The 18,905-nt window shown below is 40.3% G+C and overlaps 1 protein-coding gene across 4 annotated transcripts in view; it reads right to left on the reverse strand.

Annotated features, from left to right (window-relative positions):
• Positions 1 to 18,905, reverse strand: part of PRDM10 (PR/SET domain 10) — a 104,634-nt gene that overhangs the window by 16,729 nt on the left and 69,000 nt on the right. For all 4 annotated transcript variants that reach the window (XM_057490317.1, XM_036930264.2, XM_057490318.1 and 1 more), the window contains 3 exons: positions 18,500 to 18,742; positions 13,138 to 13,485; positions 11,538 to 11,693 (listed from right to left, as the gene is read on the reverse strand). In XM_057490317.1, coding sequence (XP_057346300.1) covers positions 11,538 to 11,693; positions 13,138 to 13,485; positions 18,500 to 18,742 — 747 coding nt within the window. The remainder of the gene's footprint in view (positions 1 to 11,537; positions 11,694 to 13,137; positions 13,486 to 18,499; positions 18,743 to 18,905) is intronic.

Below are 18,905 nucleotides of genomic sequence, written 5' to 3' on the forward strand. Positions count from 1 at the left end.
CAAAATGCCAGCTCCCTTTCCAGGGTTTGGATATATGATTAAACTGCTATTAGTCATAGAAAGATTTTTAATCTTTCTACTGGACCAGTTCTTCCCATATTTTAGCATGGGGACATTTATCTAACCACTCCATTTTCAGCACATTTATTTGGTAACATTTCTTGAGTGCCCACCAAGTATCAGCAACCATGCTGAGTTCAGAATTCCAGTGCTAGGCCCTCCACGTCCTTCCTCCTTCTAATACAAGGCGTGACACCCAACTGCTCTTTCTTCCTACCCCACCCACCCCCATTCCTGGAAAGCCCAGGAGAGGATTTCATAGTTTCCCACTCTGCAGTAAAATCTGGATTAAAAACACTGTCCTACACGTAACAGCTTTTCTCTTTAGTCCAGATGCAATGATAAAGCTCACCACCTCAGGCTTCTGTTGCATTTCTACTTTTTCCTAAGCGCCAATATTCACTAATTTCTCCTCACCTATTCCCTTTCAGCGGGCCAATTTATCTTAACTGAATCATTGTATAAATCCCAATGCTAATACTGCAAATGCTAATATTAGGCTGGGCTACTCATATGGGGACAGACATGTTTGTCTAATGCAAATCTCCCCAAGGCCTTTCCAGCCTAACAGCTCCAAAAGCAAATTCATTACCCCAGTTCCCTCCCCTGCCCCAGGCTTACTCCCATATCAGTAGTTTTCCCAAGTATCTGGCCTCCCAAGCTACCAGTTGCAGGTCCTTGATGTCCACCCTCCACCCTTTCATACAGACATGGATCCCGTCTATTCTGCCTCCAACCCTGTCTTGAATGTGGGCCCTCTCCTCCATGCCCACCGCCTGGGCCTGAACTTAGGCCCAGTTCTAGAATGCCATGGGCTCATTTTACCAAAAGTCTAATTACCTAGCATAACGAGCTGGCTTAATTCTCTTCTCTGACTTCATCTCACCTTGGCCTCTTACGATGGCCTCCACCCACTCTAACCCTCACCATCTGAACGTGGTCTCACCAAGCCCCTGCAGCCCCCTCTGCTTGGTGTATCTTTATCCCTCCCTCATGCCTCATCCTATCCCTTCTTCTAGCAGGCTAACCCTTTCCCACCCTTTAGTGACTTCGGAAGTGTCACCTTATGTATGAATAAGGTGTTTTGCATTTGTTCTTCCCTATGCCCCAAATCAGACTTTACCCTTCTCATAGCATTTTCTCCTTCTAGTAACAACCATTTTCTAATGCCCATGTCTAATTTTTCCATTAAGTTATGAGCTACTTCAAGTGAGAAGGTCCTACCTTGTCTACATATGCTGCCCTCACAGAGCTTAGAGTTAGTAGGACAATTCTGATAAATTACAACAGGTGCTATGACAGGGCCGCAAGTAAGAGGTCCTATGGGAATACATAGGAGAAGCACTTAACCCAGTGCAGGGAGATCCAGAAATGCTCCCACATGAAGTGATATCAGCTCAGTGGAATGATAATATAGTTTGTAAGTTTGACTCAAGCAGAGGGCAGGGAAGAGAGGAAATGCAAAGGTCCCAGGAGAGACAGTATGCCACACTTAGGTAACCCTGAGCAGTTCAGTACAGACAGAGAACCAAAGGGCAAGGGGAAATGGAGAGGTAATGGGGAGCCAGGTCTTATAGTGCCTTTTAAGCAATAAACACTTTAGAATCTGTCTATGCAAAGAGCTATTAAAGAGTTTTTCAAAAGGCACATGATGTTAGATTTATCCTTCAGAAAAATTACTCTGGTTATAGTCTGAAAAATGGATTGAAAGTGTGTGGCGGTTTTGTACTGTGTTAAATGTGGCTAAGGGGAACTACGTTTACGTGGGCCCCCTGCCCAGTGCGGTTCCAAGTTAGACTTAGCTGAGAGAGAGACTCCAGGCAGACTGGAAAGTGGAAATGTGGCCGTGACACTCTGGGGGTCGGGCACAGAGGTGCCGGCACAGCCCGGCTTATCCTCGCTCTTCCCACTTGGCCACTGGTTCCCTTCCCTCACGCCGACCCTGCCAGCCAACTCCACGCCCACTGCGGGCAGCAACCTGCTCTCTTTCATGGGCCCACCCTGCATTTGGAGGCATGTGGGTTCCCAGACCCCCAGGAAACTTCCCCCCATCCACCCAGACCAGGGCTTCTCAAGGGTTAGAGACTTTCCTCTGATCCTTCTGCCAGACCCTTACTTCTCTATCTTCTTCTGTAATCAAGCTCTTATTACTATAAGGAAGTCCCTTATTCCATAATACTCATAGCGGTTTTGCTTCTCTGATTGAATCCTGTCTAATAGTGGATGAAAATAAAGGGGAAAATGAAAAAAAAAAGAAAGAAAGAAAAAATAAAGGGGAAAAAGGAAGCAGAAAGGTTTTTTATATACCTATTGTTAAAATGATATCTGACACAAAATAGACAATTAAAAAATGTTGGATGTATAGCCAACCAGTTCACGTCACAAGACAGGAATCCTTTTGGACATAATGCTTTGCTTGTTTGTTTTGAATTAACAAACAGAAAAAAACCTACACCCATTTATACTTTTCACATTAGTGTTCTCTACAGAGTTCCAAATCATGCTGCTATATATTGAAAGCCATCAAGATGATATTCTGTAACATACCAACTTAAACTTTGAAAATCACTTTCTATTTCTCTCTCATGTCACCATATTCTATATAAATACATCCTGCTAAAATTATTTTCCCCTCCTCAATCCATTTCTGATTCTTTACCAGTTTCGATGACAGCGTGACTTACAATCACATTCAGAAGAGTTTCTCTCAGTGACATCTTTGCAAAAATCATATGACTTCCCAGTGAAGCATATTTTATTATTTTCATATTTTTTTGTTTAACTCTTATCTCTGAGTTCTCCATGAGTTTTTCCTTTGCTTCTTCTAAATTCCAAGCCGGTTATTGATATTATTTTTTATTTTAATCCTTGAAGTCATTAACATTCCCTAAAGTATTCTAAGCCCTCTCAATGTTCTATAGATTTCTCACTTCCATTAAATGACAGTTCTGCAACCTTCAGAGCACAATTATCCAGCTCTGACACTTAATAGGTGCTCAGTAGAAATCTCTTGATTTGGTAAGTAAATGGAAAATTCTCTTAGAATTCCTCATGGAGGAAGGGGCGGAAAATGGCGGCGTGAGTAGAGCAGCGGAAATCTCCTCCCAAAACAACATATATCTATGAAAATATAACAAAGACAACCCTTCCTAGAATAAAGACCAGAGGACACAGGACAATATCCAGACCACATCCGCACCTGAGAGAACCCAGCGCCTCCCGAAGGGGGTAAGATACAAGCCCCGGCCCCGCGGGAGCCGAGCGCCCCTCCCCCCAGCTCCCGGCGGGAGAGGAGCAGGCGGAGCGGGAGGGAGACGGAGCCCAGGACTGCCGAACACCCAGCCCCAGCCATCCGGGCCAGAGTGCAGGGCGCTCGATACTAGGAAAACAGGGCAGCAAGAACAGTGAGCAGGCACTGGAGGCTGGGCGACAGAGGACATAAGAAAAGCGCGTGACCATTTTTTTTTGCTTTTTTGCTGTTTTGTTTTGGCTAGCGCTTTTTGGAAGTCTTAAAGGGATAGGGACCCCAATACTAGGGAAACAGGGCAGAAAGACCGACCGGTGAGCAGAGGCCTGAGGCTGGCACCGGAGAATAAAGAAAAACGAACGACCACCTTTTTTTTTAATTAAAAACTTTTTTTTTTTTTTTAATTAAAAAAATTTTTTTTTCTTTTTTTTTGGTGGGCGTTGTTTTGTTTTGGCGGGTGCTTTTTGGAAGTCTTAAAGGGGCAGGGCGGGTCACTTAATCCAGAGGTAGGGAATCCGGGATCTCCGGGCACCCTAACCCCTGGGCTGCAGGGAGCAGGGAGGCCCCTTACGGAGATAAATAGCCTCCCAGCAGCTCCTGCTCCAACGCGACTCCACCATTTTGGAGTAGCTGCCCGAGCCAGGCCACGCCCACAGCAACAGCGGAGATTAACTCCATAGCAGCCGGGCAGGAAGCAGAAGCCCTGTCTGCGCGCAGCTGCGCAGCACAAGCCACTAGAGGTCACTGTTCTCCCAGGAGAGGAGGGCCACAAACCAACAAGAAAGGAAGTCCTTCCAGCCGTCACTCGTCCCAGTTCTGCAGACTATTCCTATCACCATGAAAAGGCAAAGCTACAGGCAGACAAAGATCACAGAGACAACACCAGAGAAGGAGACAGACCTAACCAGTCTCCCTGAAAAAGAATTCAAAATAAGAATCATAAACATGCTGACAGAGATGCAGAGAAATACGCAAGAGAAATGGGATGAAGTCCGGAAGGAGATCACAGATGCCAGAAAGGAGATCGCAGAAATGAAACAAACTCTGGAAGGGTTTATAAGCAGAATGGATAGAATGCAAGAGGCCATTGATGGAATTGAAATCAGAGAACAGGAACGCATAGAAGCTGACATAGAGAGAGACAAAAGGATCTCCAGGAATGAAACAATATTAAGAGAACTGTGTGACCAATCCAAAAGGAACAATATCCGTATTATAGGGGTCCCAGAAGAAGAAGAGAGAGGAAAAGAGATGGAAAGTATCTTAGAAGAAATAATTGCTGAAAACTTCCCCACACTGGGGGAGGAAGTAATCGAACAGACCACGGAAATGCACAGAACCCCCAACAGAAAGGATCCAAGAAGGGCAACACCAAGACACATAATAATTAAAATGGCAAAGATCAAGGACAAGGAAAGAGTGTTAAAGGCAGCTAGAGAGAAAAAGGTCACCTATAAAGGGAAACCCATCAGGCTAACGTCAGATTTCTCAACAGAAACCCTACAGGCCAGAAGAGAATGGCATGATATATTTAATACAATGAAACAGAAGGGCCTTGAACCAAGGATACTGTATCCAGCACGACTATCATTCAAATATGACGGTGGGATTAAACAATTCCCAGACAAACAAAAGCTGAGGGAATTTGCTTTCCACAAACCACCTCTACAGAACATCTTACAGGGACTGCTCTAGATGGGAGCACTCCTAGAAAGAGCACAGCACAAAACACCCAACATATGAAGAATCGAGGAGGAGGAACAAGAAGGGAGAGAAGAAAAGAATCTCCAGACAGTGTATATAACAGCTCAATAAGCGAGCTAAGTTAGGCAGTAAGATACTAAAGAGGCTAACCTTGAACCTTTGGTAACCACGAATTTAAAGCCTGCAATGGCAATAAGTACATATCTTTCAATAGTCACCCTAAATGTTAATGGGTTGAATGCACCAATCAAAAGACACAGAGTAACAGAATGGATAAAAAAGCAAGACCCATCTATATGCTGCTTACAAGAAACTCACCTCAAACCCAAAGACATGTACAGACTAAAAGTCAAGGGATGGAAAAACATATTTCAAGCAAACAACAGTGAGAAGAAAGCAGGGGTTGCAGTACTAATATCAGACAAAATAGACTTCAAAACAAAGAAAGTAACAAGAGATAAAGAAGGACACTACATAATGATAAAGGGCTCAGTCAAACAAGAGGATATAACCATTCTAAATATATATGCACCCAACACAGGAGCACCAGCATATGTGGAACAAATACTAACAGAACTAAAGGGGGAAATAGACTGCAATGCATTCATTCTAGGAGACTTCAACACACCACTCACCCCAAAGGATAGATCCACTGGGCAGAAAATAAGTAAGGACACAGAAGCACTGAACAACACAGTAGAGCAGATGGACCTAATAGACATCTATAGAACTCTACATCCAAAAGCAGCGGGATATACATTCTTCTCAAGTGCACATGGAACATTCTCCAGAATAGACCACATACTAGGCCACAAAAAGAGCCTCAGAAAATTCCAAAAGATTGAAATCCTACCAACCAACTTTTCAGACCACAAAGGCATAAAACTAGAAATAAACTGTACAAAGAAAGCAAAGAGGCTCACAAACACATGGAGGCTTAACAACACGCTCCTAAATAATCAATGGATCAATGACCAAATCAAAATGGAGATCCAGCAATATATGGAAACAAATGACAACAACAACACTAAGCCCCAACTTCTGTGGGACACAGCAAAAGCAGTCTTAAGAGGAAAGTATATAGCAATCCAAGCATATTTAAAAAAGGAAGAGCAATCCCAAATGAATGGTCTAATGTCACAATTATCGAAATTGGAAAAAGAAGAACAGATGAGGCCTAAGGTCAGCAGAAGGAGGGACATAATAAAGATCAGAGAAGAAATAAATAAAATTGAGAAGAATAAAACAATAGCAAAAATCAATGAAACCAAGAACTGGTTCTTCGAGAAAATAAACAAAATAGATAAGCCTCTAGCCAGACTTATTAAGAAGAAAAGAGAGTCAACACAAATCAACAGTATCAGAAATGAGAAAGGAAAAATCACGACGGACCCCACGGAAATGCAAAGAATTATTGGAGAATACTATGAAAACCTATATGCTAACAAGCTGGGAAACCTAGGAGAAATGGACAACTTCCTAGAAAAATACAACCTTCCAAGATTGACCCAGAAAGAAACAGAAAATCTAAACAGACCAATTACCAGCAACGAAATTGAAGCGGTAATCCAAAAACTACCAAAGAACAAAACTCCCGGGCCAGATGGATTTACCTCGGAATTTTATCAGACATACAGGGAAGACATAATACCCATTCTCCTTAAAGTTTTCCAAAAAATAGAGGAGGAGGGGATACTCCCAAACTCATTCTATGAAGCTAACATCACCCTAATACCAAAACCAGGCAAAGACCCCACCAAAAAAGAAAACTACAGACCAATATCCCTGATGAACGTAGATGCAAAAATACTCAACAAAATATTAGCAAACCGAATTCAAAAATACATCAAAAGGATCATACACCATGACCAAGTGGGATTCATCCCAGGGATGCAAGGATGGTACAACATTCGAAAGTCCATCAACATCATCCACCACATCAACAAAAAGAAAGACAAAAACCACATGATCATCTCCATAGATGCTGAAAAAGCATTTGACAAAGTTCAACATCCATTCATGTTAAAAACTCTCAGCAAAATGGGAATAGAGGGCAAGTACCTCAACATAATAAAGGCCATCTATGATAAACCCACAGCCAACATTATATTGAACAGCGAGAAGCTGAAAGCATTTCCGCTGAGATCGGGAACTAGACAGGGATGCCCACTCTCTCCACTGTTATTTAACATAGTACTGGAGGTCCTAGCCACGGCAATCAGACAAAATAAAGAAATACAAGGAATCCAGATTGGTAAAGAAGAAGTTAAACTGTCACTATTTGCAGATGACATGATACTGTACATAAAAAACCCTAAAGACTCCACCCCAAAACTACTAGAACTGATATCGGAATACAGCAAAGTTGCAGGATACAAAATCAACACACAGAAATCTGTGGCTTTCCTATATACTAACAATGAACCAACAGAGAGAGAAATCAGGAAAACAACTCCATTCACAATTGCATCAAAAAAAATAAAATACCTAGGAATAAACCTAACCAAAGAAGTGAAAGACTTATACTCTGAAAACTACAAGTCACTCTTAAGAGAAATTAAAGGGGACACTAACAGATGGAAACTCATCCCATGCTCGTGGCTAGGAAGAATTAATATCGTCAAAATGGCCATCCTGCCCAAAGCAATATACAGATTTGATGCAATCCCTATGAAACTACCAGCAACATTCTTCAATGAACTGGAACAAATAATTCAAAAATTCATATGGAAACACCAAAGACCCCGAATAGCCAAAGCAATCCTGAGAAAGAAGAATAAAGTAGGGGGGATCTCACTCCCCAACTTCAAGCTCTACTATAAAGCCATAGTAATCAAGACAATTTGGTACTGGCACAAGAGCAGAGCCACAGACCAATGGAACAGACTAGAGAATCCAGACATTAACCCAGACATATATGGTCAATTAATATTTGATAAAGGAGCCATGGACATACAATGGCGAAATGACAGTCTCTTCAACAGGTGGTGCTGGCAAAACTGGACAGCTACATGTAGGAGAATGAAACTGGACCATTGTCTAACCCCATATACAAAAGTAAACTCAAAATGGATCAAAGACCTGAATGTAAGCCATGAAACCATTAAACTCTTGGAAGAAAACATAGGCGAAAACCTCTTAGACATAAACATGAGTGACCTCTTCTTGAACATATCTCCCCGGGCAAGGAAAACAACAGCAAAAATGAGTAAATGGGACTATATTAAGCTGAAAAGCTTCTGTACAGCAAAAGACACCATCAATAGAACAAGAAGGATCCCTACAGTATGGGAGAATATATTTGAAAATGACACATCCGATAAAGGCTTGACGTCCAGAATATATAAGGAGCTCACACGCCTCAACAAACAAAAAACAAATAACCCAATTAAAAAATGGGCAGAGGAACTGAACAGACAGTTCTCCAAAAAAGAAATTAGGATGGCCAACAGACACATGAAAAGATGCTCCACATCGCTAATTATCAGAGAAATGCAAATTAAAACTACAATGAGGTATCACCTCACACCAGTAAGGATGGCTGCCATCCAAAAGACAAACAACAATAAATGTTGGCGAGGCTGTGGAGAAAGGGGAACCCTCCTACACTGCTGGTGGGAATGTAAGTTAGTTCAACCATTGTGGAAAGCAGTATGGAGGTATATCAAAATGCTCAAAACAGACTTACCATTTGACCCAGGAATTCCACTCCTAGGAATTTACCCTGAGAACGCAGCAATCAAGTTTGAGAAAGACAGATGCACCCCTATGTTTATTGCAGCACTATTTACAATAGCCAAGAATTGGAAGCAACCTAAATGTCCATCAATAGATGAATGGATAAAGAAGATGTGGTACATATACACAATGGAATACTACTCAGCCATAAGAAAAGGGCAAATCCAATCATGTGCAGCAACATGGATGGAGCTGGAGGGTATTATGCTCAGTGAAACAAGCCAAGCGGAGAAAGAGAAATACCAAATGATTTCACTTATCTGTGGAATATAAGAACAAAGGAAAAACTGAAGGAACAAAACAGCACCAGAATCACAGAACTCAAGAATGGACTAACAGGTACCAAAGGGAAAGGGACTGGGGAGGATGGGAGGGTAGGGAGGGATAAGGGGGGGAGAAGTAGGGGGGTATTAAGATTAACATGCATGGGGGGGTAGGAGAAAAGGGAGGGCTGTACAACACAGAGAAGGCAAGTAGTGATTCTACAACATTTTGCTCTGCTGATGGACAGTGACTGTAAAGGGGTTTATAGGGGGGACCTGGTATAGGGGAGAGCCTAGTAAACATAATATTCGTCATGTAAGTGTAGATTAGTGATACCAAAAACAAAGCAAAAAAAAAAAAAAAAAAGGGCAGTTCCTGTGTGGTAACCTCCAACGAGTTCTACACAAGGGTATAAAGGGCATATAAAAGTGTAGGCAAAGGGTCTGTTTGTGTTTATACAGAGGATCAAAGCCTAATTGGGCTACCCCGAAAATGAACTAAGATACGATATGAAAAAGAACTTCCAACATCTGCACTCTCTGGAAGACTCATGCCAGAAGATGATCATCAAAAAACCTCAACAAAGATCCACGCACTGCTACAGCTGTAGATGCACTCATCCCACCAGCTCCTGGACCTGCCATGGGAATGAGGAAGGAGATATCTAAGCTGGCCTGTGCATACAGTAAAACAACAAATTTGACTGGATCTATACTGTTGGAACTCAACCAAGAATTTGGAGAAGTGCAAATTGTAGCGCTCCAAACTCTTACAACTACAGACTATTTACTGTTAAAAGAACATATGACATGTGAACAGTCCCCAGGAATGGGTTGTTTTAATTTGTCTGATTTCTCTCAGACTGTTCAAGTTCAGTTGGACAATATCCACCATATCATAGATAAGTTTTCACAAATGCCTAAGGTGCCTTAATGGTTTTCTTGGTTTCACTGGAGATGGCTGGTAATTACAGATATGCTTTGGTTATGTAACTATACTCCTATTATGTTAATGTGTGTGCGCAATTTAAGTAGTAGCTTAAAACCTATATATGCTGAAGTTACTCTACAAGAAGATTTGTCAAAGAAATAATCAATCTTCCCATGTTTTCTTCCGCCTGCTACTTCTATAGCTTTTCTTCTTCCTTCCTAATTACAACCCTTAAATAGAATTCGTGCCTCATATCAAATTTACCGAGTATCATAACTCCTCCAAGTGGTAAAGATACCTCAAGACAAATGCTGGGCATAGAAGCCACAGGGCATAAATATGCAAAGAAGTAAAAAGCTAACCTTTTCAAACAATAAGGCTTCCCTCTCACTTACCAACTTCACAGTTCCCTGTATGGCCCCGGAAGATGACTGGTTAGCCAGAGACGGGTAAGATTCCTCAAGGGAGGAACAACCTAAGACAGGCACAGTCGCAGGGGGGTCATCAGGTGAGAAATTGGGGATCAACAGAGGTGAGGCTTAGAACCTCACCCCCCCTGTTCTGAGAGAAATCTTCTGCATACGTGGATGTTTTATTGCCCTTGTCTAGCTTGGATTAACACATAGTCTACAGGCACACACCTGATCATCTACATTTGCTCTCTTACAACACTAAACTATGTTTTCTACCTTTATCTTGCATCTACCTACCACTTCAGCATTTTATTAAAAATAATAATAATAAAGAGAGAAATGTGGTATCCACATATAAATCAAGTATAAAAACCAAATGAGTATTCATATTTGAACCGACTGTTTAGAGTTCATAATGCATGAGCAAAACCGAAAGTTTCTGTGATGACTGCCCTTGTACTGTTCACTATGTAACTTATTCATTATGTAAGAATTTGTTCTACATGTAAAAACTTGTTTGTTATGCCTCAGAAGATTGGAGACTGACGAAAATTAGGCTTGGGGTGGATTAATGATTGTGCATTGAGCACTGACTCGCCTATACAGAATTTTATTGTCGTTAACAACCATTTGATCAATAAATATGAGAGATGCCCTCACAAAAAAAAAAAAAAAAAAAAAAACAGGACAGACTTCCAATGGTAAAATAAATAAGTAACCGGGATGTAATGTATAGCATAAGGAATATAGTCAAGATATTGTAACAGCTTGGTAGGGTGATAGCTGGAACGTAGAATTATGTATATAAATGTTCTACCACTGTGTTGTACACTTGAAACTAATGTAATGTAATACTGTGCGTCAACTACCCTTCAATAAAAAATAATTATTTAAAAAAAAAAGAATTCCTCATGGAAATTTAGTTCTACTCATTACACATTTGGATTCTTTTTGGAGATGCATTACTACTCTATTTGAATTAATTATTTGGGGAAGTTAAAGTGTGCTCTTCCCTTAATTTTGTCATAATAACTAAATCAAACATGAGACACAAAATGCATCTCAAGTCCAGTTCTTTGTAAGGAGGTGATAAAACTAATGGAATGGGCAGCACTTATCCTCAGATTGACATAATCGCAGGGGCCATGAGAACAACCTTAAGCTACGCAGTGGTTACATACTTTAAACTGTTTCCCACATGTAGAGCACAGGAAATCTTTGCGGTCTGAATGTCGAAGCATATGGAGTCGCAGTTTGTCTGGACGACAGAAGGCCTTGTCGCACTCTGTACACTGGTAGATCTTTTCTGAGTGGAAGCTTCGCACGTGTTTTTTCACCTGGCAGTGAAGACACAGAAAAAGTCAGGGGCCCCAGGCACCAAAGGAAATAACAAATGGCAGCTTATCAGCGCTAGAGGGAGCCAAGCGCATTACTATGAGTTTTCATCCACCTGGCAGTGTAATCCAGTCCGCGGTGATTGATAACTGGCCTCAGAAACACAAAAGAGCCCCGTCACGAAGGACAAAACAAGAAGCCAGAAATCCTTACAAATTTTAACCTCTCGTAGGACTTGAAGAGGAGGAAGAAGGGGTGCGTGCTTACTCAAAGTGCTGATCACATGCAACCTATTTTCCTTTTTTTTTTTAAGATTAAAAGCCAAGTTCCTTTGGATTTAAATAAATCTTGCTAAAAATTATCTATGGGAAGACAGAAAATAATTCTTTCTCACTTTTTCTGTTTCCAACGTAATTAGAAGCAATTTAGCCCCTGTTAGTAATTGGTCCTTTTATATCTTTCTATAAAATTAGGTTCTGAAGAATTAAAGACAAGACGGATGATATAAAACACATTACCCATTTATGAGAACACTACAACATCAGCATCATTTCCCCTTAATTGGGACTCATTCCCTGTACTTTTAGATAACTTAAATAAATAAAGGAAAACAACTTCTGAACTCTCTTTGCTGTAAATATCCAATGAAGAGGATCTATGTATGGGAGCTAGGTAGTGAGTCGTATAAAACTATTTCATTAGACATTTTGCTTCATTATTTTTGGAGTCTCTTTTGCCATTATATTCTGCCATAAAGAACTTCTCTAATTGTTTGTGTGAAGTGAGAAAATTACCAAGAGAAAATTAGCAAAACTATGACTAAATCCTAGTCTCCTTTTGCTTTGGTAATTTAAAATAAAGAGTATTTTTACCAAATATTTATATGTAATTATTTACTGGCTAGCATAGAACAGTATCATCACTTGAAGTCCAAATGAAATCATGAATATTCTGGAACTGATCCTCATTCTGCTCCAGAATATAGTACAGGGAAGAAGGTCAGTGCTTGAAACAAAAAATACATTATATACCAACTTCTTTGTTTTCTTCCAAAATGCATGACCTTAGTAAAACAAGACAGGAAACCACAGTGGTAGGAAGAAATGTTTCCAGGCCAGGAAATGGGAGTATGTCTACTATGGATTCTAATTTTGAGTAGTGGGTATAGGCAAGGATTAACAAAGTGTTTTTAAAAATCAATAACCAGATCTGGGAATTTACTTATAATACAACTTAAACGTTTAAATGCCAATGTCTGATTTGAACAATTAAGGGTCATAATTTTTTGCTTATTAAAAGTAGTTTGATTGAAGAAACAGCATCCTCAACTATAAAGCTGTTTTAAAGAAAGGATGAAAGAAGGGTAGGCAGTCTTGATTTTCCAAAGATCGAAGTTTCTTTTACCAAAGAAGGAAGTATATGAGAATCTCAATAGTAGACACTCACCTGGATAAAATCTGGGAACCGTTTCTTACAAGTTGGGCAGGTAAAGTAGCCATCATTAATATGAATGGCCACGTGATCTTTCAACAAATCAAGGCGGTCAAAGGATTCTGGGCAAAAAATGCAAGAGTAAGTCTTCTGGTCTGAATGGAGCTTCATGTGACTCTCTAAGGACGTGCTGCTGATGAAGCCCTTGTTGCAGAGATCACAGGTCAACGGGCAGTTCCCCTCCCGCCCGTGGAAGCGCAAGTGCTGGTCCAGTTTGTCCTTTTCACGGAAGGCCTTTCCACACTGCAAACATTTAAAGGGCCGGAAGGACTTCCGAATAAACAGATGCTGAAGAGCTGCATTCTGAAAGACACACACAAATAGGATTATTTAGTGAGAGAAAATCACATGTACAAATGGCTCGCATATTTACAGAGAAAGAGGATGATATTTGCAATCACACACTTTCCATAGACATTAAACTCTAAGACACACAGTTGAAAGAAGGTTTTTCTGGTGAAGACTTTAAAAATGAAGCCATGACCAAAGAAGTTTATCTTGAAAAGACAAACTTTTTTGTGTTTTGTTTTATGCCTATGTATGCATCTTTTCTTTTGAAAAGACTGAAGTAGCATTCAAAAAAGTATTCCCCATAGAGGACTTTTATAATAAAACAAATCCTAGAATAGAGCAGAATATAAAGTGAAAATTCAGAAGAAATGACTTGGGATAAGTCACACATGCATGAATGAGCTTGGAGCAAGCCAGCCAAATGTTACTTGTTGAAGTCCTCCAAAAAAGAATTTAAAGCTTTATTAAAATGTTTAGCAAAAAAAAGATTAAAAAAAAGAACTGAGGGTAGCACTTGCCAGGGACTGGGGGAAGGAGGCAGTGGATAGGAGCTTTCTTTAGAGGGTGAAGAAAATGTTTTGAATTAGATAGTGGTGATCATTACACAACTTTGGGAATATTCTAAAAACCACTATAAAAGGGTGAATTTTATGGTATGTGAATCATATCTTAAGAAAAAGAACTGGAAGAGAAACAAAGGATACAGATTTATGTAAACATGTTTGCTCAGGAGATGAGACAGATGAGCACACATCATAAATGTATTATGTGCATTTAATCACTTCCTACTTCGAAAATCCAAAGGATAAATTCTCAATGTAGCTAGTTAGTTTCATTGGTTAGAATGCCATGCTAACAAAATTAAGCTTATTGCTTTGTTTCCTGTCTAGGCCAGTCAGTTTTGCTCTGTTTTCTTTTTTCTTTTTGTCACAGATAACACTTCTAATGCTGATTAGCTATCTTGTCAATTCATGCAGTTGTTATGAGGAATCCAACTGACAGACTGGATACTCAGTGCAAATTCACGGCTACTACTGGGAAACTCATGCTCCACTGAGCAGATTAGCAGAATCAATTTACAGAGAATACAGAATCAATATTTTAGTTATACTGTTACAAAGACTCATTCATAAGTTTCTCAGAATACCAGCAGGAAAGCTCTAGATAGCAAGGAGGGAAAAAAGAAATCCCTCAAAAAAATAAATCTGTGAATGGGTATGCTTAGGTCACCAGAACAGGAATAGCAATTGAAGGATTAATGGAAATCAGAATGCATTATTTGCGCAATGAAAAAAGTACAATGAACAATGCTTATACCCTTAACTTCAATTTACTTACAAGCAGCAACTTCTAAATAAATTTAATGTGAAATAAGCATTTCAGGGAAAAACAAAATAATTATTTTTCATTTAGTGAAAATTCTGAACTTAGTTACTATGTAACAGAAAACTTCCTTCTCTGGGCTGCTCAAACAGGGCTAGGAGAGATATTTTACCTACTCATTTATTTTGAGTAGATATTTAGGAATTCTGTTGTCTTTCCAAGTTGACTGGGTCTGCTTCAGGGTTGTACCTTATTTTACTCTCCTTTATATCTAGATTCTTAAAAAATAGCTTAGCTCATAGGAAGAGTTCAATAAAAGTTTGAGAATTAATGCAATGTATTTCATATGAAAATCAAAAATAAATATTTCAAGATCTTTTCTATACACCTGCAGAGAGCTTTAAGAATAGACCTCTTCAATTAGCCACAAAGCTTTCTTGCACTTCATTTTCCTGCTTAGCAGTTACTTATCTTTGTACTCTATCTGGACAGATACTTATTCTACATGAAAGATCTCATGATTTGGCTACTTTTAAAGCCTTATGGAAATACTGCAAATAAACAAATGCTGTCCTGGGGTTCAGGAATTCAAGATTTGGAGTGTTTTTGCATGTAAGAGTCATTTCCTTTATCCAAGTTCAACAAAGTTTCTAAGGGCAGACACAATGTAAAACAATCAATCTTGGTCCCACCAGGGATTCCATTTCTCCAGGGGTGCCAAATCTAGGACTCAGTTTTGTTTTGGCCCATTTTTGCTCACAAGTCTTCTGTCATTTCTAATTAGTATGAGTGTCCTCAGACACTTGATTTCAACCAAGCAGCCACCTGGCTCCACTTTCTTAGTTCTGTCTACAAACCTTGTTCTTATCATCTTTTTAATTTCCATGGAGCCCTGAATATTGTTTAAGTACTCACGAACTAGATCGGATTTCTCTGATCTAATGATCCTAATGTAATCCTCATATTACAAGGTAGTGTAAGTGCTGAAACTGTTCCCAGCCCTTGACCCACTTGCCATTTTTCTTCTAAGGTATCTTCCATAGTTCAGAGCTACAGCTGGTACATTTTTCTAGAAGAAACTATCAAAATGGTGGAGGCAGCACAGATGGGTCCATTATGGATCTTCTGATCCCCAAGTGGCCATCAGTCAACCACACCATACTATACAGTACATTAGCTATTCAAAGGGTGCCAAGTGATGTCTTTGCTAAAATCTGTGATGAGGGAGTCAACTCACACTGAAATGAAATCTGAGACAACAGATTCTCTGCAGACGATGACAATGAAATGTTTCTGAAGTTTGATATTAATAGCTAAAGGAATCTAAGTTACTGATCAATTTTCATATTATTTTGATCCTGACACTAAAAATAAATCTTTCATGTTTGCTTGTTGGCTTTTTTTTTTTTTTTTACCAACTTTTCTCTGGCCCATTGCCTTCTCAGCTTTCCAAGCCTTTGGTGGGCTAGCCCCGAACAACATACCTCACCCTCCACTATCCTTCAACTGAAACCCCACATTAACATCAGGCTAGTACATGCACTGCCCCTAACCATACAAGCCCATGCCAGTGCCCTGGCTCTGATCTTATGGCTGCCCTCCTCTGCAACTGTCTACCTTCTTCCTGTCTCTCTTTCAAGGGCCACTTCTCCATGAACTATGCCCTGACTCCTTCATCTTTCTTTAGCCCCTCACATCTCCAACTTCCTGCAACAATTACAGGCTACACTTTTGCATTTAGTACTTAACTATAAACCACCTTACATTAACATGTCTCCCTAATTAGACTGTAACTCCTAGGGGATGGAGTGCAAATGTTGTTGTGTCCTTCACACAGTGCTGAATGTAGTTAGAAAAGGGTACCATTCCATAAGTCACTCAAACTGTTCTAGAGCTGGAAGGGACCTTGGAGATCACTTAGTCCTACCCTTCATTCTGTGTTTGAGGACTCTGCAGCCCACAATTTACTTATTAATCTACTTGAAAATAAGTTATTTTTCATGAACGAATTTGCATTTACTATAGCAACCAAACTGTAGTTTCCACCGGGATTTAGTAAGTACAGGTTGCAAAGAAGAGCAGGTCAGGCAAACACTTAACATTCTGTTATGTGAAACACAGGAAACAAACCTACCTGCAGCTCCAGCTGAGCAGGCAGCATTAGAGGAGAGAAAAATAGTTACATTACCAATGGGATTGGAAGACTTCCTTTCAGTTGGTCATTACCAATCTGGATAGAAAAGATGAAAAAATACATAGCCCTACTTTTTAGAATGTTCACGAGGTAAAAAAAAACCTAGCTCAACTAAGTGACCACGAGAAGCCATATGTACATGGTGTTTGCTTTGACACAAAGAAGCTTGTACCTAAACCAGTAACCCATTCAAGAACACAAGTGCAATGACAGCTAGACTATGTTATATATATCTACAACTTCACTACACATGTGGACTTACGTATTTTCCTTCAAAAAAAACTAAATCTAGTAAGCATTTCTCTGGACTTAATGAAAACTCAGAATGACCAAAGCAGAAAAAACAGTAATAGGGCAAGAGTATGAAATGCAGACTAGGAAATAATATAGAAGGTGGATGGGAAGGAAGGCATTCATTCATAGCTTTTTGCCTTATTTACGTATGGTTATATATCCTTTTGAAATAATATACATGGAGCCACAGGATTGTTTCCACTATAGGACCTTCACAAAGGTTAGCCTTAGAGTGCTGAGAGCCCTTCAATGCTATTTATAGCTATCAATGTTTAAATGTATTTTTACATGAAGGAATGGACTAGACTATTTTTCAAGGTCCCTTCTAACCTATAGGCAAGTAAGAAGACCAATAGAAATACAAGCTAAAATGATCATCCTGTTAGAAATTGTAAAGCCTGGGAAGTTACACAGAAAAGCTCTTTCATACACACATAAAGTACTGATAAAAGTCTTTTCGTGCCCTGCTGCCAACACATGGGTTTAAGTGATTGTTTTCTGGATGTAAATTGTCAGCACAGGCACTTATCCTGCAAAACCATATTGTTCTCTACATGTATCCCCTGCAGCTCCTAACTCAGACTCAAATGCTGTCCACAAAATAAGAGAAAGCGTGTGTGGCCTGGAGACCAAGCAGACCCTGCAACCATGTGGCCCAAAGTCAAGATGCAGGCCGCGCAGGTGAGATGCTGACCTACTCCCTAACCTGGAAGTCAACTTCTAGCTGTGCCAGTGTGTGGACTGTACCTGCCGTGTCAACTGGGACATGAGTCCCTCTCCCTTGATGAGTAATGACTTTGCCAGTCTCCCCTTGGAAACTGTAGATTAAAAAAATCAGTTCGCCAGCATTAACTCAAGAGCTATGATTAGGCATAGATTAGCCTGGCTTAAATGCAAACAATTATTATAAGTAAGGGTATTATTTCTCCATATCCAATCTGTGAGTTTAGGGATCCAGAGAGCTATGCTGCTTTAACTATACTAGTCCAGAAGCTGCCCAAACCAGGCTTCTATGTCACTACTAAACAGAAAGAATCTAGGACCAGTCATTCCAGCCATGGCACACAAAGACACTGAGAAATAGTTCATACTTTCCTCCAGAATAAGGGGATTGATTTGAAAGTGGGTGATGAACAGGCTGGAAAACATAGCACCTAAAAAGCTGGTTGGCTGGAGAAAGGCAGTAAGTAGCGAGGAGCTCTGCTTCCCACTTACCCGGATACGTTTGGCCCTGCGCATGTCGTCAGCCGTCAGGGTGCTCTGGGTGGGCAGCACACTCTCCTCGTGCTGAGGCTGCAGATGTAAGCTGTGAGTCTCCGGCTCATGCTCCAGAGCAGACTGGGTTTCCTGTGGCAGCTGAGGGATTGGGAGAGTGGTCTGCTCTGGCTGATCCAGCCCATTCAGAGTAGCTGGCTCAGCCTCATCAAACTGCTCCTTGGTGGAAAAATGCAGCAAGTCCTGGAATGGCAATAACCAGGAATTACTTCCCTACCTAGGTAGAGGGTAGTGCTGGAAGAGTCATTGGCTAAGATTAAGAATTGCTGCTTATTTTTTAATACACTCAGAAAAAATATTCTCCTTCTGGGAAAATTAATTAGGTAACTATGCACAGAATATAAAA

The sequence above is a fragment of the Manis pentadactyla genome, chromosome 13 (assembly GCF_030020395.1).
Source record: "Manis pentadactyla isolate mManPen7 chromosome 13, mManPen7.hap1, whole genome shotgun sequence".
Classification (NCBI taxonomy): Eukaryota; Metazoa; Chordata; class Mammalia; order Pholidota; family Manidae; genus Manis; species Manis pentadactyla.